This window comes from Coturnix japonica, chromosome 3 (genome assembly GCF_001577835.2).
Source record: "Coturnix japonica isolate 7356 chromosome 3, Coturnix japonica 2.1, whole genome shotgun sequence".
Classification (NCBI taxonomy): domain Eukaryota; kingdom Metazoa; phylum Chordata; class Aves; order Galliformes; family Phasianidae; genus Coturnix; species Coturnix japonica.
Window position 1 is genome coordinate 85,439,371 of NC_029518.1, and position 25,829 is coordinate 85,465,199.

Genomic DNA, 25,829 nt, shown 5'->3' on the forward strand with positions numbered 1-25,829 from the left:
TTTATACCTTCTTAGAGAGCCATTCTCTTTATTTTAAGCAATTTTATTCACATTTTATTACTGTAGTGCGTATTCTGTTAACTTGGCAGTGTCCTGTGGTTGCACTGTTATGATGCATTTGCAACACTACAGCTCTGTTCAAGTAACACAAATACATAAACTTAAAATCGTAGTCTGATGTCCTGACACTATTCCTTTTACACTAGTAGTTCTAATTTCCAGCAAAAATAATCATTATCAGAAATACTGATTTAACCAGAAAAACAAGAACAGACAACTGCCTGTCTGTCAAAAACGGTTTATTCCATGTTAGGACTATTACGATCAGCAGTTTTTGCTCCTCACAAACTAGCAGTTAACCATTTTTCTGTTCTTAAATAATTTTCAGTGTTGACACACACTCTCTAGTGACAGCATCAGAACCCAATAGAATGGCATTGATCTGCATCAGGGGAGGGTCAGGTTGGGTGCTAGGAAAAGGTTCTTCACCATAGGGCAGGGGGTATGGAACAGGCACTCCAGAGTAGGGGTCATAGTCCCAAGAAGATGGTGTTCAAGGAGCACCTGGACAACACTCTGACATCAGGTCCCAATTTGGGGTGCTTCTCTGCAGAGCCAGGAGCTGGACTCAATGATCCTCAATAACCTGGGTCATTCTATGGCAGCTCCCTCTGCAACACCAAATTGTTGAACGTTTCACACATCCCATAACACTGTATTATGAATTGCTCTGATAAAGAGTGCATCGTTCGGCTTCATCTTAACCCAATTTCCTCAGACAACTCTAGTTGAGGCTATCACTATCAACTTACATTAAAAAAAATAGATTAGATGCACAGTAGCTTTCCCTGATGCAGAAAACTGCTGCAAGTCACCTGGACACATCCCTGTGTGACTTAATCTAGGTGGCCTTGATCTGACAGGAGGATTGGATGATCTTTCAAGGTCCCTTCCAAGCACTGACATTTTGCGTGCCAATAAGCCCATATAAATACTTTCATGACTCCTTCCAGTTTTATCTCCATTAATAAAGAGACTGCAAATTGAACTTCAACTGGGTGTAGGCTTTGTCTGCTTTTCATTGTTCAGATTTCTAAGTTAGTTTCCTTTATCTACAACCTTTCTGGCATTTTAGCTCACCACAATGAAAAAATTACCCTATATAACACTCTTTCAAATACTGAAAAACTTCTTTCAAACTTAATGAAATATTACACATAAGAAATTATTTTCCCTTAAAAGATGAATAGCTCTTGGATAGCTATCAGCCTCTTGCAAATCTGCAGATTAACTTATCTTCATTTTTATCTTCATTTTATATTGTGTATCAGTATATTTAATGGTTTATACCATTATTTGGAGAGTACAATGCTGACCCTCATCCCACCTCAGTACTATTCTTTACTAATATTTACAAGTTTATTTCTATCTCCCTCATTACCTTTCTCGTTCATGGTTTAAAATTGCCTTTACTGCAATATTTTAGAGAAAGTTAGAAATTTACAGGCAATTGATTGGAACCTGTAACAACAGAAAGAACAAAAATGTAAAAATTCTAGAATGCTTCTGACAGATTTTTTTTTGTTAAATTCTACATTCTCTTTTTTATTACTGGGCCACAGCAAACAAAGCAATGCAATTTCTACATTACGAGTAAGGTAACTTTAATGAACAATTGATATTACATACAAATCAACACGAACATTTTCTAAGAAGCAGCATTAGCCAGTCAAAATGCAAATGCAACATGCCAGCTTTTTGCCACTTTTCTGTAGCCCAAAACCCTATGCACACTGTATCTCCCTGAAACAAACCATTTTTTTAAGAAAACTTAATTTGTATCACACAGAAATTCAACAAACTTTTGAAGTTAGAAGACTACAAAAATCATTTCTCCCCTTAATGTTCACCTATTTGAAAGCTGTCAGCAGAAATCTAAATCATGCTCAAGAAAAAAATACTTGTTTTTTTTTATTTTTAATTCAGTTGACTTGCCACAATCAAGTGTAAAGATGATGCATCAATATGTCACAAAACTGACTTAGCAGTGCATATTTTATCTACATAAAGTATTAATATATAAGCATTAATTTCACAATGTCTTCTCCCCCCATCCTCAAAATATTCAGCCATGTTCTACCATAGCTTTTCCTCCTATACCTAGCTTCTTCCACATACTCACATACCTTTCTTCATCCAGTTCAGCAGTCTGGGATAAAATAAAGCTTTCATAATTCTCAGTACTCACAGAACCAAAGATCTGCCAAACTCATATTCAAAAACATACACCAAAATGTAAGGGGTATGGGGTAAAAAGGAGATGAGGGGAAGAAGGGAGATGAGGTAAAATTACCACTTACTTATACAAGTTATGCTAATAGAACACATGAAGATCACTAGGTTCACTGTTTGCTATGCTTGGATCTCACTTTCCACCACCACCAAACTTGTTTAAAACCTTAGAAAAATCATACTTTATTATCACAGAGATTCAAAATTAAACTTACAGAATTTCACTTGCTACTTAATTGGTTTTAGCATTTTATCTGTAGTGTTCCCAAGTCTTGGCTACATCCACAATATCATTTGAAAACAAGGCAATTTTTAATGACAAAGTAACAAATGACAAAAAGTAAAAAATTGGTATCACCTCTGATCAATTTAGTGGCTAACAAGGAAAGAAATTTTACTGATATGGATGAGATAGGGCAGCTGTCTCATAGTTTGTAACAAGATTTTGCTCCTTAATAGGTGCACAAGTAATAATAATCTACAAGTCCCACCTGCTTATGCCTATTTCACTTGTACTCAAAGGCAAGCAAAAATATTTCACATATTCGCCAAGCAGGAAGAAAATAAACCTCAAAAATTCCACATGGAGCGTTACATCATCAGATTCTACAGTAGTATCGCTCCTTTTGAAGGTTTTATACAATTGAAAACAGGCTCATGATGTAGCACTGGAAGCATACACTCTACAATAGCCACATTTATCAATAGCTGGAGTGCTTGAAAATAATTTAAAAAAACATAAAACAAAACAAACAAACAAAAAAAAACACTAAAACCATGAAGAACTTCCCCAGACAAGAGGCTCTTGCAACATCTGATCAAGATCCATGTTACTTCAAGGCCTCTCTCAACCACCATTAAAACACCAGAATATCATTACATCAGTGCTTTTGGAACATAAACAGTCTCAAAGTTCGCTCTTCAAAGCAGGTACATAGTATTAATCTTCAGTTCAGCCTTTATTTGTTCCTGAAACTTCTTATATGTAAGGTATATCGCTCCTCCCAGACAAAAAAAAAACAGGTGGATTTGTTAAAAATAAAGTCCTATTTGTATCTACTATTTTTTTTTAAAGTAATACAGCATAATCAATGGCTCTTCAGTTTTTCCATCAGCACTTAACCCTATTTCATTAACTTATTTCCATGAGCTATGAATTGCAAAATATGATTCAACTTTTCAAATTTCACTGCTTACTTAGGCAATGTTAAGAAACAGCTATTAACAACAGTTGCATATCACATCAATTCATTATCTGAGTTTCAACAGCAGACAAGATTTGCCTGACGTACACTGCTCAGACAACAAGAGATGGTCACAATACCTCCAACCTGATATCATTTGCCCAGTACTTCATGAAGGAAAAAACAGCATCTCTTTAAAATAATCAAACAAGTGCAATACATAAAAACAAATACATAAATGAGTTTTAAACATCTTGAATGCTTAATTCAGTTGCATTACTACTTGAATTACGTTGTCTGCAAAACCCAGTATTCCTTATTATTAGAATCCCTTGCCGTGTGCTTTCTGTTACAAGTATTGCTATTTAGATTCATCAATAATCATTTGAGAAACAGATCTTGTTTTCTTCAGAATGCTTATGGTTGATGGTTCCAAATGAAGATGCAAGAAGTACAAACGATAAAGCTTAACATTTCTAAAATATAAAATAAATAATAATATAATAATATAAAATAAAATATAAAATATCTATATAAAGCAAACCAAATTTAGAACACAAAGAAGCTAGAATAGAAAGCATACATGTGAATTAATAGGTCCAATAATGGAGATTAGAAATATCACAGAAACGTGAAATGTCGTGCTTAGCAGACATATTCATCCAATAAGCTCTCTTCCAAAGAGGTTTTAGCAATTAAAAATGCACACTGCTGTAAGGAATGTCCCCAGTGGCATGTTAGAGTAACAAGCCTTTTAATATATTAATTTCCTAAAAAGCAATATGAAGTTATATATGGTCATCATACCAGCTAAAACAATATTTGATTTCAAAAACAGATACAAAATGAATAAATTAAAAGCAGTTAATATTACTTAGTGAACTCTGTGGATCCCTTTCAACTCAGAATATTCCGTTAAATAGGACATTAGATAAATTAAGTACTGGACTTTAAAATCTCTCATCAACTTGTTGTTCAGTTATATAGGAGGAAAAAACAGAAGTGCATAAATTCCATAAGGTGTTTCATAACATTCTACAGAGTACAGTATTCCTGGAAAACAAAATAAAACAAACAACACTCCTTCCTCATCTCCCCTGTCCCATCGTATCACCAACTGAACAGCTCAGGAAGGCTAGAGAAACTTAATCTATAAACTTCATTTGGTTTTCTGCAAGGGAAACTTCATCAGAAGAACTTTGGGATATTCTTTGCCTTGGCAGTGATTGTCAAGAGAAGTTACACCCAGGAAGTCAACACTAAAACGTAAAATAAAATTAAAACAAAAGACTCACCATGTCAATACCCTTTCAGTGAACTCTCAGCCAGAATGCCCACTAAAGCCCTCCATCACTTTTATAATTGTTTTTAAAGATTCACAATTGACTCATGAAAGAAATTCATGCCATAGTACTTCTATTTCAGTGCAGATGAAATAGAACTTAGTAGCAATGGAACTTCTTTTTTTTACCAAAAAGTTGAACAGCGGGAATTTAAAGCTCTACAGTTGACAGATGCATGAAGTCTGAAACTCACTGTCTTTCTCGTGTATGCTTAGACTGTGTTTTCATGAAAAAATACACAAAAACATACAAGACTAAACAAAATTTATTCAAACCAACAGCACAGATTTCTTACTTGTTAGAGAGAAAAACAAACCCCCTCCTCAAATGATGCAAGGGGATTTTCACTTTCTTAGAACAGAGAATCTTCACATCTGCCTTACCTAGGAAAGATCCTTAATCTAAATAGCTGTATACTTAGTGTTAAGAGTATACAAGGCGCACTCCTACTGGTTCCGATGAAATATTTAGATAATTTATAGTTCTCTGTGGGCATATCTGCATTGACTGTTTGTATGACAAACAACACTATATGCAGACTTAATCTGCAATTTTAAAGAGAGCTTTATGCCGGCAAGAAATTTTGAAAGACATTTGCTTTCACTTTAAAAGTCAAACATATAAAACAATAAAAAGAACGAAGCCTAAAATAACACGAATAATTTACTTGACTTTCTTGGCATTAATCAGGTAAGCAATACTTTGGTTTTGCTGCTTTCTTTGATATGAACGCAAACATACTTGTAATCAAGACAATCTAAGGATGGAAGAAGGATGAGGTATAATTAATGGGATAGCAGACCTCTGTAAAAATAGGAGTTATCAACTCAGTATTTTTTAGGTTTTACACATGCCAGATGTTCAATCCTTGTGCCTTCAAAAATATCAAAACACTTAAAATTTTAAATTATTGGAATGGACTTACTTTTATTGTAGCAAGTTGCTAGTACACCTTTATCTGCAGGACTGGCACTAATGTGCCAGATCTCACCCACTTGATGAAGAAGCACATTTTTGTTTATGATGTTATTTTCATCATCAAAATCTATGATGTGAATCTGCAAATACAATAAAAGAGAACATTAGGTTTTCAAATGTTTTCCTGTGGGTCTTAATTATACACAATGACTGCACAGAACAATTTAACGAGAATTTTATAACTGATATCTACTTTAATTAATTGTTATACTAACAATTTAGTATATCATTGATTTCAAGCAAGATAGACTTTTCCAGAAAAACAAGCCATCTCTCTGTTTTGATGAAATACAGTGTTTATTCTTCTCAGTTCTGCAGCTTAAAGCTTGAAGGTGATTTTTCATATTATATTTAATAGTAATAACCCACTAGTACTGCAATTCAACACTTCTTCCAGCAATAAACAGAAATGATAACATCACAATCTTCAGTCAAGATGTCTGCACTAACTTTGTATACAAGCCATCACATTTAAATATCTTTTGATGAAAGAATGGGGGAGAGGGAAAGGACTTTGGTTTGAAACAGAAACAATAGAAACTTTGAGAGTTCTCTTCAAGCAAGCAGTCCTATATATGTGTCCATATATAAAACTATATATTACTAAAACATTTGGAAATATAATACATTTTAGACAACAAGCAAAGACAAAATACTAAACTGAAAGATAAGGAACCTATACAGTTTTCTTTTAAGAAATACTATGTCTTCATAAATCTATATCTCACTCCTTTTTTTCTTTTACGTCATCTCATTTAAGATTCGTTAGTAAAGTTGTGTCAACAATGAAGAGAGAAACAAAGACACCATCTTAACTACTGAAGCACCACGTAAGTCTTAACTACAAGATATAACAGAAAGTCTTTATAAAATAGAGAAACAACTAGATAAGTATCAACTCAGGATATACTGGTGATACTGTACATTTATGAAATGGCTGCTGTGTTATCTTTTTTTTTTGTAACCTCTCCTTCAAATACTCAACTGCTGAGTGCAGTCATCAGCAACTTCTGGAAATAATGCAGGACCTCATCACCTGTACTGTTCTTAACTCAGTCATCCAGGGCACATAAGCAGTCCAGCAGTTGATGAGCACGCTGTCTTTTCAAACTTGACTTCATTTGTTGCCCTGAACTTACAAATCTACCCAGGCATCAGGACAACATTCATCTCCTGCAGCAATTGCATAGCCATCTTTCTGTCCAACTTACAGAAGTCACCTTCCTGCCTTTCATAACTTTGCAGTCACACCCCTTAGACTTGTCTACAGCTGCCCTTTATTTTGCTGCTCTATATATCCCCTCCTGACCTACTCCGTGTGTCCTAAATCAAATGCTTCTGTCTCTGAAGAGAACTCTTCCTCATTTAATGGTTTATACCATTTACTCATTAATCAGAAACAATATACTCAGCCCCCTGCACTGCTTTCACCAGATGTATTTTGACTTTCTGTATCAACTCACAACTGAAATTGTTCATAAATAAATAGCTTGAAGATAAACTGCAGCATATTTATAACCCTGAAGTAAAATTTCCAACAGGCTCAAGAACAATAATTCCTATTATTATTTTTATACATCAAAACAATGATAATTGACTTTCGCATCTCCAACAAAAAAATCAGATCCACCAAAATTACTGAATTAGATGTTTAACAGATAAATAATGTGAAATCTGTGAAAATATTTAAAAGTAAGAATTGACTTCCCCTATGAAAAGCGCAAACAAATCTGCTTTATTCAGTTATTCTCCGTTATCTCCAAAGAAAAAGAGAGGGAAGGAAGCCTTCCACTGGAGTCACAGAAGTCTCATTTGGCAGCTTCACTGAAGTCTCTAGAGGTGAACCACAAATCAAAACTCTATTCACCCCAATTGCACATATGCTGTGCCTGGGCTGGCCAGGTTAAGAGGGTAGTTCAACACAAACTGTTGGAAAGCTCTTTCTCTGAAGCCTTTTGAAATCACAGATGACCAATTTCTCTTCTGCTGTCATGTCTTTGCCTCAGCTGACACCGTAGATATCTGGAAATCCTGCTGTAATTATGCTACATACCAAAGACAAAACAATTCCCACAGAAAATATAATAGTACCAAATACAGTACCAACATGATACCATGATACCATAATAGCAGAAAAACAGCTAGTACTCCTAAAACAAAGCCCAGTTGCACAGGCTGCTATTCTTCAGCTGCTAAATTACTATCTTTCTAACTTTTACCTGTGTAGTAGGGAAATGAGATTCAACTTGGAGAAATAAGTGCAGCATATAGATGCTACAGAAGATAATGACAACGATGGTAAGCATAAAATCACTCAGAGAACTTTCTCAGCATGACTGCACTGTCCTGAGTATGTGTCACCACAGTTCTTGTGGAACACAATCATTGTGGAAAATAACTCTTAACATCAGTAGCAACCCTAAGCTACCAACCTAGCTGCTGCAATTATGCTGAAGACTCTCTCTGAATGCACACAAGTCCAAACAGAGGAAAAAAAATAAATAAATGTAGAGATCTGAAGGCAAACAATTATTTGACGTCACTAAAACAAAAAAACAAAAAAAAAAAAAAAAATCTAGAGAAATCTCTAATTGCTACGGAAGTGACTAAGGCAGGAAGACAATTAAACACATTCAGAACAAAATTACTCTTTTTCTTCCATTACACAATCTCGATAATTTGTTTCCTTCCATCAGAGACTAACAGGGTACAGAGAGGAAGATGTGGGAAGCGTTTCAGTTTGAGTGGCCACTGCCATGCTCTGTGCCTATGTAATGCCATGCATGAAAACAATTATGTTGGATTCTAACTCAAGACTGAAGATAGCTCAGTCCTCAGAGAGATCAAAGACTAGGTGAAGTATTCTTACTGTACAGTAAATGCATTAAATTAAGAGCAGCAAATGAAATAAAAGCTTCCAAAAGGCCAAGTTTTTAAGGACTGTGCAAAATACTGTCAAAGAACAAGTATGCAACTGCATGAACAATTTCTCAGAAGTCACAGTGAACATAGTTTAAAAAACCAAAAACTACATTCAAAGATATGAAATGTTTGCTTCGGTTTAGAGAATTCCTCTAGAAAAAAAAGCACTCAAACCCCCAGATCAGGAGGGGCAGATGCTTCTACAACAGGTGACAGATATATAGACAGAAGGTGTAGATTTTCAGTGATCTCGATCTCCAAAGCACTAAACTATAAGATTATAATACAGACCAGCAGTCTGGACTGCTCTCTTCAATAATCACCTCTCCTCAAGTGGTATTTCAGTGGACAGTTTTCTCTGCCTCTCTTCCAGTTGGCAAGAAACTTCATGTTGCCAGTTTTCCTCTCCATTTCCTCAATACTCTATCAAGAACACACTGTTCTCCTTCCTTCTTTCTCCTATAGTTTTATTCTCCTTATTCAAGATCTCCAAACCACATAAGAGAGAGCAAACCACCACAAGTTGGGTTTTCTTCATTAGCTGCATGCATTCTGGTTTCCTAATTTCATTCACATTCTGAAGGTATGTAGCAAAGTTGTTCCACAGGAGTGACAAGATCTCCAGTCAAAAAGGAACAACTTTCATGAAGCTGTGCAGATCAAATACCAAGCACTTGACACTGTTAGTATCCCAAATACTGACAGAGTATCACATTTAAAAATGCTTTCCTTTGCCTGATAAGGAAAGCATTAACAACAAAATGTTTTCACCAGATTACCTATATATTACTTGCACAGAAATGAATCTCACTAAGGAAGAAATTACCTTGACAGCTGCATGACTGCTATTCTCTTACCTGCAACACACCTGGTTTGGGACTGGAAGGGAAGAAACATTCTGCACATGATGGAGCTGCATAAAGAATATCTCACCACGCAGCACTTGTTCAAGCACTGAAGGCTGCAAGCCAGTTCATAAGTTAGGTCAGGTAACCAAAAAAGTTTTTAAGCAAATCTAGAGAACACAGTGCTGAACTAAACAATAATGACTTGAGGCCTAAGGCATTTCTTAGGGATTAGCAACTAGCTAATGGAGCTGATGGCCTGAGGCGCAGCTAAAGGCCAATAATCCCCAAAGATCTGTTAATACCCTAGGAAGTGGCTTGCACATCTATTATTAATGGTATCACTGGGGTGGGGGGAAACAAAAAAATAAAAACATGTCCAATGAGGCTGAAATATGTATATGGAGATATTCCTAAAATAGGTAGTCTATGCCAAAAATTTACCTAAATCAGAACACTTAAATTACTGAAGATCTGCTGGATGCCAATCAATAAGCAAGAATCACTCTCTAACTCCTATTTCGGACTTTAATTTAATTAGTCAAACCAAGAAGTAAAAGACAGATTCAACTTTTAACCACATAAAGCTATTTATTCAGTAGAAAAGCACCTTAAAGCCAAATGTCTGAAGAGCATACAGGACAAATGTACACAATTTTTTTTTTTAATCATCTTGTTTTTAACTAAGTCCATTATGCCACATCTTTTGTTACTGGTTTCACAAGTATTTCCTGAAAAGTAAAGGAACTGAATACTCCATGCTCCTCATGCCTTTGAATACTTTTTTCCCCTTGAGTCTTAACTAGCATTAACATATGGTACCAAACTCAATGTCTTACCATGAACAATTACTTTTGTGGGCAAAACACACTGGGGGGAAGCTGCATTTTTTTGGCAGTAAATAAATGTAGCAACTAATTCAGATTGTGAGAAATCAGAAAGACAAACCTTAAAATCACACCTTCTCCCTCCCACTCTCTGAATTAACTCCTTCAGTCTGGAGGCTTCAAATAGCACACGAGGGCATGGGGCACTAGGGTTACATTCAATACGTAGGGCCTTCTCTGCCACTCTCCATCTCTTTTTTTCTGCTGCAGCACCTGCTCTCCATGGTCTGCAGTTCTATCTACATGCAGGAACAGGCTCTCCACAGGGAGCTGAGGATATCTGCTCCACCACAGAGTGCTGCCTCCTCTGATCTTGGCATCCCCTCTATTGTTTCTTTCTTTCTCTTCTTTGTTCCCTTTTCATCCATCCCAAAAGTTTTCACAGAGGTTCCACCATTTTATTGGTCTCAACTGTGCTCTTCTTGCACAGGCAACTGCAGGACGCACAGGGCAGCATCTGGCATCTTCCAGCAGAAAACCTCTCCAGCACCTCTGCTAGACCCACCTGAAGCCTACACCTAACACAGCTTTCTAAATGTTTTGCCCTGAAGATCATCTTCCAGTACGAACACACATACTGAAGTTTAATCATAAAAATGAAATTACTGTTAAGTTTGTAAGTGCTGTACTCTTAACCACAAAGAAAACAGCCCAACAAAAATCAAGCCATGATCGTCCCTGAAATTTTTAACATGATAAATTTATGTTCAGTAAAGACACAATGGATTACCGACAATTATAGGTTAAAAAAATAAATAAATCCATTTCATGTAGCTTCAGATACACAGCTATGCATATGCCAGGAGTCACATTAAAGACAATCAGGCACTAAAGAACTTCGTCGTACTTCATATGTCTTCCAAGGTTTAAAGACAGAACCAGAGAATCTAAAGATATAAATTAATGAAAGAACGGAAGCTGCTTTACTAAGCCAAACTGATTTAGTCATACAGTTTAAAACAGTTTAATTTTCCAGAAATACACACTCTCACTTATATTGCTTATCAATATATTTGCATACAATTAATCTACATCTACAACTTAACTATCACTTAAACTTCAAACAAAACTAAAGGGCAGGAAGAAGAAAAATAGATATTTGAAAAGTGATAAAATAAAATAACAACACACACACAAAAAAAAAAGCACACAAAAAAAAGACATTTGACCAAGCATGTTACCTGATTATCATATCTAAGAGACTGTGTTCCAACCAAAAATCTTATTGCATCTGTTTCTGCTGTCTGAGGTGTTAACGCTCGTGCCTAGGGAAAGAGAACACCATTAGAAGAGTCTAATTATTATAATTCGTTAATTTCAGCAAAAAAACTTTAAGCTTACATACCAATCAATTTTAAGCATCATATTTTACAACTTCAATACTTTGTTGTCCTTCACGTCCATTTTGCTTAATTCATTTTACTACAATTTCTCACATTTGTAACATACAAGGAAGACACAGGTCCTAAATACTTACCTGGCCTTTGTCATAAGAGCAATTCCTCCAGATTAATTCTCCATCATGAATTGTAAAAAGAGAAAGTAAAATAGAAAAAACAAAGTGGAACAATGAACTTGATTCTTAAGTGTATTGGATATAATATTAATAAATAAATGAATGCTGTTCATGCTGGAAGTTTGAAGGGAGTGGTGACGGGGGAAAACAATTCAGACTTAAGATGCTTGCATAAAAATGAAGGAATTCTTCTCCTCACCATCAAACATCAAGTTTAATAAAAAAATAGAAAGCAAATACTTTCTTTTTCAACACCAGAACATAATGGATAAATTTCAAATAATGATGGAGTTCTTGAATAGCAAGTCAAAGTTTTTCTTTACATAAAGCAAAACAGTCCAAGCCCTTGTCTAGCAGCAACAATAAGAACATAAAAGTACTCCAAACTCCATAAATGGCACACATAGTTCATATGCAAGATACAAAATATGATTTAGACAGTATTTTGCTCAAGATAAGCAGAAGAAGTTAAAAAAAAAAAACACATAATGAACTTAAAAAGTGTAAGCTAGTAGATCAACATTTACAGGAGTGGAAAAAAGCACTAGGGAACACAATTCAGTGTGCAGTTTGTGTTCAAAACATACTCAAATGTAGATCAGAGATAAGTATGAACCCGTATTAATTAGTTTGTGCTTTCCTATTTATGCAGCATTCCTCTACAAAAATCCTAGACCGTGTTTCCAATTGACAGAAACAATGAGCTCACCAAAAAGATTGCAGAGAAGCTTTTGCCTTAAACCGAATTTACATTTGCAGATCTCTAGCAAAGAGCTGCTTTTCATTTCTGACCTCCTTCCAATTATTTTCAAGATCACATTAGAAATAAGTCAACGGCTACATATCTCTTTCAAGTAAACAATTTTATTCTTGTTTCCACAAGTTGAGCAGAAGAGGCCTCCAGATATCTTGAATAAACATATGTAATAATAAAACAACAACAAAACGTAAAGAAGCTTCTCACCCCTTTCAAGTAGATCTAATCTATCTCCTTTCAGGAATGAATCAGGTTAGACACAAAGTGCCTAATATAAGAACTTCAACTACTGTTTATTGTCTGTCATGAAGAACTACAGCTTCCACAGAATAGAGTTCAAACTCATCAGGTGTTGACAAGTAAGGAAAATCTGAACCTTGAAATAAATAGCATTATGATGAACTGTCAGGTACTTCCTGGACAAATACATGCTTAATTTTGTCTACTCTGAGTTAAGTTTAGAAAAACAAAATGTTTTTTCAACAGATGAAGTCTTGTGATGAATAAAGTCTCTGCCTTTGTACTGTTGAGCACTGTTAAGAAGAGAACCCAGTATCTTTCACAAAAGCATCCTTCCTCACAATCACAGCAATTAGAAAATAAAAAGCAGAGTAAGAAAGAGTATCCATTAATCTAAATCGATAAAAACCTCTTATACAAAGCTAGTTATCCACAGAACACTAAGTAGCACATAGATCTGAAAGTAGTCTACCTCCAAAAATAGTAAAATTTTATTTACCAAGGAAATTGACATGCTGCGTGGCATTACATACTCACACAGCAAAGTCCCACCTAACTGATGTCTCTAGGCAATGCAGCAACAGAAGTAATTAACTTCATTTTTCAAGAACATGTAAGACTAGGGAAAAAAGAAAAAAAAAACACACAATGCAAGGAAAGAGTAAAATATTGTGATGTATGGAAAACCTTCTCGTTACACATTCAAATTTCATATTCACTGTAAACTTCAGTCAGCAATCTCTGTGAGGAAACGCAACTTAAACCAGGTAGAGTTTTAGAAAATTGGAGCAATACCATGATGACCTGACTGGGATGAATTGTACCAAGTATTTTGACAGCCTAAAGGAAGCTTATAAACATACAGTCAGAAATCCCAAATAGCTAACACAAAAGCAGATACTGCCTTTGAAAAGTCAATGCTAAAGACTTCTTAATACTATCTGCCCAGGAAGATGAACAAACCAGCGACCTTCACACCTCTGCATAGTAGTGTTCTGTAGCTTCCCCAACTGATTTGTTCCACAAAATTAGGGGTGACACATACACAATTACAAAACAGAAAACCTGGGCAATCTAACAACTGTCAATTCCACCTTGTGCTTTCAGAAAACAAAAGTCTCTACAGATAACAAGAGACACAAGCAATAGTTGTAGAGATCCAGGACACAACAACACTGCACTCCAGAGGGTCTCCCAGACAGTGTCTTCTACATCCTAGAGCTAGGACAGACTATTCTGCCTGCAGTCTCTCAAAGTAACAAAAACATTCCAAAGAAAAAAATGAGGTTGAGATAAAGAGTGTGTGAGAGGCTGAGGGGTTTGGAGGAGGAACAAAGGAAAACTACCTTAAGAATTCAGTGTAAGGAATACTGTACAAGTATACCACAGCATGTTATTTTGTGCTTAATTTAGAAACATCATTTCTATGTCATATTAAAAAAAAAAAAAAAAAAAAAAAGCACCTGCTATACAACAGTTAAAACTCAAATACTTTTCTTTTTTCCCCCAAAGGAAGGAGTGTACTCAGATATACAACTGAATAGACTATAGCAATGGTCACACTGAAGTTCAGTATGGGTCACAGACAAAATCTAGTTAAACACAATGAACTGGTATTTTCATCTATCGCAACCTGAAGTATCCTACGGAACCAAAAATTACACATATGGAGAGAGAAAACTACATGAATGCATACAAAAATTATAAAAAGCATTCATAATTTGTCATTTGCCCCCAAGACAGTAAATCTATTATGCTTTTAGCAGAAAAAGTATAAGTTATGAATGAACTTTGAACAAAAATTATACCTTTATCAAAGCAGAAAAAAAAATAAACCTGCAGCAAGAAAGACCAGCACCTTGGACAGAGACAAAAAAGAGAAGATGGGGGTAGAAACGAGTTACTTAAAGATAGGCCAACTAATTTTTTACTAAAAAACAAAAACAGAACCTTAGATTACTAATTTCACTCACTATCTGAAATCCAGTTCTAGCATTTCCCAATGGTTATGCTAGATTATTCAACACAGTCACCACTATTAGCTATGGATTTTCACCAGCAATGAACAAGAGTCTGCATGCTGTGCTCATCAAAACCTGCACCAGTGGAGGTGATGCATCATCCACCAACTCCTTGTGCTCACATCCACTGCTTGGTCTACATAAACATTCAGACAGCGCAGATGAATGTCAGATGCCATTTTCTCTGCATGGAAGATTTCAATTGAACATTCTTGCTTCATACACACTTCCATGTCAGACACCATTGTGTCAGATCACCCCTCTGCTGCCATCTGTCACATGATAAGGAAATGTTGTGGAATACAGGTTCAACCTGTACTGCCATACCACCATTATCTGCCTCTGATGTCGTGGGCCAACATAATAAAATAGGCAGCATTACTCCATGAGCAGCCCTCATTAACTATATTATATATTATATAACTATATTATGGCCTCAAGAAATGGCAGAAATATTATATGGCTACTTGCAAGGGCAGGAGAGAAAGGGATTGGCTTTGCTGATGTCCCAATCTGGAGGGAAAAAAAAAAAAAAAAAAAAGAAAAGAAAATCAAGAGGTTTTTTTTCCTCCCTCCTCAAGAAAGCCCCAGGATGATAACAGCATAAATATTATGCCTGCCTTCTGGCCTATTTTCCATTTTCAAGTAGGTACACTTTGATCTTTACCTAGATAGGACAGCCTTGTTTCTCCCATCCCAGCAGGAGACTCTCCAACCATAAGCTGCAAAAAGCTGCAGCAAATCCATCAGTGAAGATGTTGGCAGCACACATGCCCAGGTGACCCTCAGTGCTCTGACAGCTGCTTTCTCAAACTTGTTCAGAGCATAACAATTCCCACCACGAACACATTTAGTGCACTGACCCTATTGCACAGGCTGACAGGTTCTGTAAACCTTCCCAGCTACAAAAGCAATCCTTGCAGAAAACCTTGCATAGCACAATCATCCTTAGAAATCCCACTTTCTCACTGTCACTGTACACTTGCAACAAAGCTTAAAGGTAAACATCTTTAAGAGATCTTCAAGCTCACATAACAATAGCTTCATGCTGACAATGGGCTGTACCATACCTAATATTACTTGGATCCTGCTAATTGCTTAAGGGTCTTAAAAGAAGTAGTATCTATGTAGTCCAACTCTAGCATTAAGATCTTTGGGAGATCACTTAAGAGCGCTTTGTCATATACCTGTTTTTTTGTTTGTTTGTTTTCCTCCTCTCCATTGAGTCTTAGAATCCAATAATATGTTTGGCTGGAGTTCTATATGATGCTGTCACAGGTGATATGCTGCCCTCAAGAAGGGACACGAAGGGGGAGGCAGATACAAAAATTCACGAGAGAACATCCTTCCAGACTGGACTAAAATAAACAGGACTGGTGCTCATGAGGCATATGACACTGGGAAAGAAAAGAGGTTGAGGAGAACAGCAGGAATTTTACAAAGTCATAATCAGTTTCTTGAATCGATTTTCAAACTAAATTCTCCAAAGACATCACTAATGCTATCATCCAATTATTATCCTAGTTCTCTTTAGGCAACTTTCTTCTGTCCCACAAGGGATTGAAAAGGCTCTCCCAAGAAGAAGAGAACCTCACTGCAAACACAAGCCATAGTCTCCACACCTCCCATAATGACAGCATGGCTGAGCCTGAGAGGATGCAGTGATTCCCTGCTTACCATTGCAGGACAACAAAGCAAGATACAGGTTCTTCCTCCAGAATCACAGCTGCAATTGAAACTATATCACACTTAAGTCCTGAAATGCAACCACCACACATCTCATATCCAGGACTATAAGCACATCCAACCAACCTTAAAATAAGACCTGTAAAGTACTCCCAGGCACTCAGTAGTTCTTATACACCTATTTTAAATGTCACTGCTGAAATACTCAAACAAACTGAAAGAAACTATGGATCACTTGAAAACGGAGCTTATTCAACAAACATTAAGCACACTGAGTACTCTAGGCTATAGAGCAAACATAACTCCAACCAGGAAATATAAGAAGCAGATCATTTCAGTAACAAAAATAAATAGCAAGGTCACAAAATGATTGAGGTGGGAAGGGAGCCTTGGAGTTCACCTGGTCCAGTCCCTGCTCCAGCAGGGACACCCAGAGCACAGTGTCCAGCATTATATTTGAAGTTCTCCAAAGAAAAACTCCACTGCCTCTGGGCAGCCTGTGTCAGCGCTCTGTCACTGGAACAACACAGAAGCATTTTCTGGTAGGACTTCATTCACCACTCTCTCATAATTTAAGTTATTGGTAAAGCTTGCTAAGATTCTTTTCAGAAGCACAAGCCTTCTGTACTGAAATGTTCTGCAGCTACTGTTGCCCCGTATTCATCATAAAGATTCCCAGCCACATCACTTAGTCCTCAATTCATGTGGCTTCTCACACATCATCCATTACTCCGCAGTTATATTCACTTTGACTGCAGTTGGAGCATAGAACAACAATGGTGCGTCACTGTCAGGGGAAAAAAAAATCATGCAAGAATCACACATCCTAGAACTGACGTATACTTTTCATGTTTATGCAATGTTCACATAACTCACAGATACAGCAAAGAAAAAAGACCAGACATTTTGAGGATGATATGAACATAAATAGCACAAGGAAAAAAAAAAAAATCTGCAACCAAGTGGTAAAACAGGGGAAAGGAAATTAAACTAGTCCTGAACAGAATGAAATTCAATAATTTATTGATCAAAGTTTGTCGAAGTAGTTTCAAACAGCGAGTACTTATATGCTAGTATAAAGGCTCAGAATCTGTATCTTCCATTTATGTTTTCATGAAACGTGAACTAAGATACTCTTCTTCCATTAGGCTGTATTTTCATGAAAACCAAATTAAAAATAAATAGTATTTGCACATTATTCTAAACTGCCTTACTTAAAACTGGCCAGAAATTATGCAGAAAAACTTGTATTGCAGTGATAGAAGGAATTAGCTTCAGATTCTTAAACTTAAATACCATGCCACACTGAAGCAGATCAAACACATACTTACAACAGCCACATTTTTCCAGGCAGTATCCAAAATCAGATTGTTATTGACTCCTGGAGACAAACACAGGATGGGCAAGTCTGCAAACTCTAATGTAGCTTCTAGGTGCCCTGGGTTTGTGACATATAAATAATAGAAGTAAAAAGATCCCTCCCTCTCTATAAACGCTTTATCATTTCTAATCTCAGCTTTGAGTAAGCTTGTCATAGACATGAAGGAAAGACTACCAGGAACTGAAAATAAAAGAATAAAAAGCAACTTAAGCAACAAAAGAAAAATTCATTAAACAGGCTGAAAAGTTCTTCTGTAGACACAGTGCTTCTGACACATACACTGGGAAGAAGCAGTCATAAACCAGCTTTCTTACCCCCATCCTCTCTCTAAGTGCTCTGAATTAAGTGTAATTCTCTTTGATTACCACCATCTCAGTACTTTTGCTTCCCCAACCCACCAGAGCTGTTGCACACATTGCAGAAGGGAAGAGGTCCCCAAGAGATGTGTGATGTGAAAGGCTGAATAGTGCAGGCCCATGACCAGGCACACAGGCTAGATTTCCTATATTTCTGAGAAATCTGTCATTAAGACCTCCAAGAAAAAAGCTATGAATTTTACAAAAACAGAGGACATATTACATTCTACAAGAAATAATAGTTTCATTAATGTTTAAGTACAAGCTACACAAAAAACAATGGCAAATTATCAGACTTGAGTAGATTTAACTTGTGGTGCAGGTCAGTGCTACACATCAGCTCTGATATGAGAGGAAAACCAATCAGATATTTTTTCTAAGACAAATCTATTTGCGTAGTCAGCATCACAGAGCAAGCAATTCAGTAAACAGAGCACCAAACTTCATAAACAGAACCCTCACACATCACCAGAACACTTTCCATAAACATTTTAGTAATGAAAAAATGCACATAGGTATGCATTTATTTCATTACTTTGTATTACTGAATCTGCTGTAGAATGAAAATATTGCTCTGTGAGCCGCAGAAGAAATACAGCCTCTCCTATTACAACAGCAATAGGAGTAGGGAAGTTGTTGCTAAAAACAGCTGAGTAAAACCTTATTGTGGGAAGGAACAATGGGACAGCATCACTCTCATCTACCTGGCTGCCTTACTGGGTGTTCCCCTACAACTTATAAGAAGTGCACTGACTATGAGATTGTATTCCTCCATTATGATCAATAGAATCATAGAATTGCCCAGATTGGAAAAGACCTCAAAGATCATTAAGTCTAACCACAGCCTAACCATAGTAGCCTAACAGCCCTCTGCTAAATCATCTCTCTGAGCACCACATCCAAATGACTCTCAAACATATCCAGGGACAGTGACTCAACCACCTCCCTGAGGAGCCTATTCCAGTGTTTAACTACCCTTTCTGTAAAGAAGCGTTTCCTAAACAGGTTCATAAGGTAGAGTAGGACAGTCCAGGAGGAAGCTCAGTCCTTATATCCAAAATCACAGAACCATAGTAGTTGTAAGGGTCTTCCGAAGCCCACCTAGCCCAATCCCCTGCTGAAGCAGGTTCCCTACAGTGGGTCATACAGGCAGACATCCAGGCAGGTCCTGAATATCTCCAGAGAAAGAAACTGCACCACTTTTCACAGAATCACACACAGAATCACAGAATGACCCGGGTTGGAAGGGACCTCAAGGATCATGTAGTTCCAACCCCCCTGCCTGGCAGGGCCACCAAACATACACATTTACTAGATCAGGTTGCCCAGGGCCCTGTCCAACCTGGACTTGAACATTTCCAAGGACGGGGCATCCACAACCTCCCTGGGCAGCCTGTTCCAGGGCCTAACCACTCTCCTAGTGAAGAACTTCCCCCTAACATCCAACCTAAATCTACCCTCTTTTAACTTAAAACCATTTCCCCATATCCTGCCATTGTCAGCCCTTTCGAAGAGTTTACTCCCCTCCTGGGAGTAAGTTCCCTTCAGGTATTGAAAGGCTGCAATGAGGTCACCCCGCAACCTTCTCTTCTCCAGGCTGAACAAACCCGACTCCCTCAGCCTGTCCTCATAGGGGAGGTGCTCCAGCCCCCTGATCATCTTTGTGGCCCTCCTCTGGACCCTTTCCAAGGGTATATAGGGATATAACCAAGTACAGTTCACAACTTCTTGTTAAGTTCCATGTTCTACCCTCAGAATAGGAATGGGGCGGGGGGAGAACCTGAAAAGGAAGAAACAGCTTGAAGAACCTACTGGAGACTACTGGCATCTCATCCACACAGCACAAAAAAAGAGAAGGCTGCTAGAGAAGCACACAAGAAGCTGACAAGGAAGCAGAAGCCCAGGGCACGCCGGAGACACAGCCGAGCATCGCAGCAAAGGGACACGGCAAAGGAGCAGCCCCAGCGGGGCCTCTCAGCTCACCGAGGGCCTCAAGGAGCGGCACAACGGCTCCTACGGCTGCTGAAAGCTGAACCGACCCTCTTCCATCCGCACCCACCTGGAACTCCAGCCCGTAGATGACCGGCGCGTCGTCCTCCATGCCGACACACACCGCCTGCCTCTCCCCTCTGCTCCTTTCTGACCCTCGGCGCTGCCCGTCGGCCGCTTTACGGAGCGGACCCGGCGCAGCCGCAATACCGCCCTCCTCGGCCGGCGGAGCAGGCGCAGTGGGGAAGAGCAGCGGGGGCGGCGGGCCGAGCGGTGAGGTGAGTAGGGGTGGACGGGATCCGATGAGACGGCAGTGGGGCACGGGCCTGCAGGAGGGCGCAGAGGAGGATGAGGAGAGTAGGTGCCCGGGGTGCTGCGCCCACCTTGAAGCTCCGGGGGGACCCTGCGGAGGCCCCGAACCTGGACGGCCTCGGTCTGTGCGGGAGGGGCCGAAGCAGCGCCAGTGTCAGTGTTAGTGTCAGTGTCAGCCGTGCTTCCCTTCCTGCCTAGGCCGGATCAGTCCTTGCAGGCACAAAAGCCGCTGTCTTGCTGCGTGTGCTTAGGTGGATGTATCTGCCAGCGAATCCCAGCGCTTGGGGTTTGCTCGGAACGCTGTGGGCTGAAGAGAGACGTTTTGTGATTTCATTCCTTGGGCAGATATTGGAGGAAAAATGTCAAACGGTGACATGTCTGTGTTTTTAGTGTAAAAGTTACAGTTTTTGTTTGGTATGTGGTTATTTGGAGTGGCCAAACTAATTTCTGCGTATCCTTTCTCCCTTCAGTGCCATGGAGAATAGTACAGGCAGTGCTAAGGATGCTCAGAGCACCTTGGATGAAGAGGACGGAGGAAATGCAACTCAGCAGAAAACTCGGGAAGAAATCCTTTTTCATGAGGAAACCATTGATCTTGGTGGTGATGAGTCTGAAGGGAATGAAACTGTATCAGAAGATTCTAATAACTTTATAGATAAGCTTAATGAACAAATGATGGAGAGTGTCATTATTTCAGACTCTCCAAACAACAGTGAAGATGACACCGGTGAACTCGGTTGCCTGCAGGAGATTGTAGAGCAAATGGAAGCTAAGGATAACCAAAATACTCAAGCAGAAGTGGGCAAAGAAGAGCTTTTAAGTAATGAGAGTGAAACTGAACATGAAGAGACACCCAAAGACATCTCTGAGATTGGAACTGATGATCAGGCATCTTTAAAGGAGGAATCAATTCAGGAAACAGAGAAAGATGAACCAAAGTTGGGAAACAACATTCCCGTTGAAACAAAGCCAAATGGTATTGAGGAAAGTAAACTCGATGACCAGACATCATCGCCCAGAACTAGCAAACCATCTGCTGAGGTTGAGCCTATCCCTGTGTGTACTATTTTCAGCCAAGCAAACAATGCTAATGCTCAGCCACAGCTGTTCCTGCCTGATGGCTTCGAGCCTCAGATGGTGAAATCTCCCAGTTTCAGTAGTATCATTGAGACTCCAGTGAAGTCTAATCCACAGGTGGTTCAGCCCAGTCCTAGTCTAAGCAAGTTCTTTGGTGATACTGTTAACACTAATACTTTAGCTTCAGATTTTTTTGATTCATTTACTACGTCCAATTTTATTTCTGTCAGTAATCCCAACGCAAGCTCTTCAGTTCCAGAACAGATGTCCTCTTTGTCAAATGGTGGAGAAGGTTCCTGTGCTCAGCCCAACCCTACTTTCTCTGTGGGAAATGGGAGACCTGGAGCAAGTGGTCCTCAAGCATCACTAGAAACAACACAGTCCCCCAAGCCATTCTCACAAATCCAGGCTGTATTTGCTGGGAGTGATGACCCATTTGCCACAGCCTTAAATATGAGTGAACTAGACAGAAGAAACGATGCATGGCTTCCCAGTGAGGAAACCAGAAACGTTCTGATCTCAGTTGCCACACAACAGTACAGCACTGTATTCATAGACAAAGAGAATCTCACCATGCCTGGATTAAAATTTGATAATATCCAGGTAAGAGTCTGTGGTTGTACTTTGGTTGTTCGTTGTATTTTAGAAATGCTAAATAAGAGCTTTCCAATAACGTGTTTAATGTAGTGCTTTGTTGCCAGCTGCCCTTTTGTACTACTCACATCCTTACTAGAAAATTTAATGACACTGTCTACTAGTACCTGAAAGGGCTAAAACAAAATCTGAGTCAATTTGTTAGCTATATTGGAAACCAGTATTGACAGCCTACATAAAATCCAGAGCTGGATCCAAGTATAAATGCACATGTATGAAAGTGCATAAGTGGAAAGATGACATTACAGTAGGTCAGTGTAGTATATTTCTATGTAAGACCTGATGCAAAATCAGCAAGGGGATCAAGGGGGCTTCCTCCTGCTTTCTTTGTTGTTATTTATAAGCAAACAGGTTAGCGTAGTCCAGTTTTGAGGTTCTCTATGGTTACATGAATTGCATTACATCCAGTTATTGGTTTTCAGTGGCCTGCTGTTCTCTTTCACTGGCCAGACATCCCTTGGTTTGCTGTCATTGTTCTCTATGATTGTAGGGCTTTGGATTGCTTATTTAACTGAAACTATAATTACGAAGTACTCAAAATGCCAACTAAAGCGTTTTGGGAGGCATGTTTTAATGTTAAATCAGTTTCCAATAATTCATTAAAGTTTCAGTATGAATATGCATTTGTAAACTGGAGGAATGACATCTTTTTATAGGGGCAAAGGGGACTAGTTTTAAACTAGTAGAAAGGAGATTTAGATTAGGAAGAAGTGTTTAATTCCATGGTTGGTGAGGCACTGGTGCAGTTGCCCAGAGAAACTGTGGTACCCCATAGAGGCCCTCAAGGCCAAGTGGAATGGGGCCCTGGGCATCCTGAGCTGGTGGGAGGCAACCCAGCCCATTGGAAGGGGTTGGAACTGGGTGGTCTTTAAGTTCCCTTCCAGCCCAAGCCATTCTATGAATTAAGCTCTATTTGAGTTTCTTGATTAGCTTCTGAAATCTCCAGAAGTAGTAAACACAGAACTGCAATGGTCTTGGGCTGCAGTTGGGAAGATGTTGAGAAATATATAGCTGGGCAAAACTAGAGTGTGAAATTGAGGCACAAAAGTATCATGTACAGAATTACTCAGTTTATTGCTAGCAAAGCTGGAAGTAGTTCATGTATTTGGATGGTCTTCCTCCTAGCTGCTCTATTGTTCAAAATGTAGAATTAATCTTTCTGACTTCAGAAATCTATCTATTAAATGTCTGTCCCTCAGCTAGTCTCATTTCTTCCAATTACTGAGCTGCTTCAATAACCTGATTTCTCTGCTTCCAACAGTTAACTCCTTTGGAATTAAAAATACTTGTTGAATTGGTTGTGTGATTTAATTATTTTTTAATTATTTTGTGTGTGTGTGTGTGTGTGGATATTTAAGGTCGATAATGGATCATGTGCCACTTTATCCATTATAAATGTCTGGTAAAACCTTGCTTTGCAATATTTCTGAAAGGCATTTTGTAAGTCATATGAAAGGTATATCATGCATGTGTGTGTATATAGTCATGTAGTAGCCCTTTGTGGCCAGCACTGAGGGTGTGTGTATATGTATAGTTAATATGGTGATTTGAAGGTTAATAATCAGAAGGAAACAAACAAGCATGGGCATTTTTATGCTAATTGAAACCTAAACTTTAGAAGAAAGAATCTAACCACGAAACAGAGTAAATCTAGAAATTTTTGTTAAAGTTCTGCAAATATCTATACATTCATGTTCATTTCGCTTCAGAAAGTACTGGAAGATGAGTATTTACCAGGTGAGATATGTTGCTTACCTTTGTTTTGATATTTTGTTTTACCAAAATAATGTTTAATAGCGTCTCACTGTGTTTCTTCTTTTTTTCTGCCATGAACACAAAGGGAGATGCAGTAAAAGACTTAATGCTCCGCTTCCTGGGGGAGCAAGCTGCAGTGAAGAGACAAGTTCTAAATGCCAACTCTGTAGAGCAGTCATTTGTAGGCTTGAAACAGCTAATTGTAAGTACAAATGTTGATAATTTAATATATTTTAATGTCATGCTTCCCTCAACATTGCTGATAGTTAATGACTGAGAGAAGAAAGTTGAAAAGTGTCTATTAATCTGTTTGTGGTCCTGCAGAGGTACTAGCCAAAGTACAGTAATTTTCTTAATGGGAATGAAACTGGTATTTAAATACTGGTGTTAATGGATGTAATATTTTTTTTTTTTGTATGCTAAAGTTAGAAACAAGGCAATTTTAAGATACCGCAAGTTTTATCAGCTGTTAATGTTTACATAATGTAAATGGTTTCAAAATAGATTTTAATGGCTTTTTTTGTTCATTTCCATATGCATTCTTGATGTTTTCGCAGTAGTGTTTTGCAGAAGGTTAAGATGTACCATTAAGATGGTAAGCAAAGCTGAAGAGGTAGTTTCAAATGCTTCTATTTTTTTATTTCAAAGCACGGAAACTGCACTGAAATGCTTCCAAATAAAAGTTTATTTTTTTGTAAGTGAAAGGTTCTTTCAGGCCTTTAAATAGCTGCGTCCAGCAGCCTCATGAGCTTTGCCTTGTTCTTTCAACCACTGTGTTATATGTGAAACTCATCGCTATTAAATGGCTGAGCTGAACTTAATCTGTAGGAGATTGAAACATTTTTGTAGGATATTGAAACATTTCAGGCTTATTTGATTTCTGAAAAAAAATGAATGAAAAATTACTGAGGAAACGCACTTAAGAATCGTAAGTGTTAAAACAATTTGTATTTAGCATTTAACATTTTATTGTTTAGTTGCATTACATTACATGTAAAAGCTCCAGGAGGGACTTTTTGTCACATTAGGAAGATTCTAGGTAGTCTCTTTAAACATTGTTCGAGAAATTCAGAGTTATTTTTTGAAACTAAACCTGGAAAAACATACTGTGGTTTCCATCACAGAAATGATTTTACTGTCTCTCTCCTTGTTCTACTTAACTGGAAAGTTCAGAGGGGAAAAAAAAATCTCATTAAGAAATGGGGAAGAAAGGGCTTCCTTTCCCCACGTTATCTCCTTAAGAAGAGTTGGTTTGACATACAGGCAGAAACAGTTCTTTCTCTGTTTGGCCCAGTAGCTTTGTCCGTGCAAATTGTTTTGTGCTGCAAACCATTTTATACCTTAAGTACAGTGCTGCCGTGGGTATTGTTTTAGCTTTGAGTGTGCACTTAAGCTTCATAAGAGCATTATTATGGCTTTGGAATTAAAGCAGAGAGTGCAGGAAGCAATGTGCTGCTGTCACATCTTTTGCTACCTGCAGCAGATTTCTTCTAAAATTTAACTAATTTGAGGGTGTTTTGGTTTTGTTTTGTAAAATTGAAATCAGTCATTCAACCAGAAGTCAGTGCTTTTCAGTTTTCTGTACTTCCAATTGTTAACTGATGGCCGAGTATAGAATACAATGAGTTCTCAGT

The 25,829-nt window shown here is 38.0% G+C and overlaps 2 protein-coding genes across 4 annotated transcripts in view; one reads left to right on the plus strand and one right to left on the minus strand.

Annotated features, from left to right (window-relative positions):
• Positions 1–20,575, minus strand: part of EIPR1 (EARP complex and GARP complex interacting protein 1) — a 59,512-nt gene extending 38,937 nt beyond the window's left edge. For both annotated transcript variants that reach the window (XM_015859353.1, XM_015859354.1), the window contains exons 1-3: positions 20,468–20,575; positions 11,633–11,716; positions 5,745–5,877 (exon numbers count right to left, since the gene is read on the minus strand). In XM_015859353.1, the coding sequence (XP_015714839.1) occupies positions 5,745–5,877; positions 11,633–11,716; positions 20,468–20,509 (259 nt within the window). In that variant the 5' untranslated portion in view covers positions 20,510–20,575. The remainder of the gene's footprint in view (positions 1–5,744; positions 5,878–11,632; positions 11,717–20,467) is intronic.
• Positions 20,576–20,592: 17 nt separating this feature from the next.
• Positions 20,593–25,829, plus strand: part of TRAPPC12 (trafficking protein particle complex 12) — a 42,843-nt gene continuing 37,606 nt past the window's right edge. Inside the window, exons 1-3 of one of the 2 annotated variants that reach the window (XM_015859351.2) lie at positions 20,593–20,675; positions 21,180–22,389; positions 24,281–24,397. In XM_015859351.2, the coding sequence (XP_015714837.1) occupies positions 21,184–22,389; positions 24,281–24,397 (1,323 nt within the window). In that variant the 5' untranslated portion in view covers positions 20,593–20,675; positions 21,180–21,183. The other variant, XM_015859352.2, reaches the window with a different exon arrangement.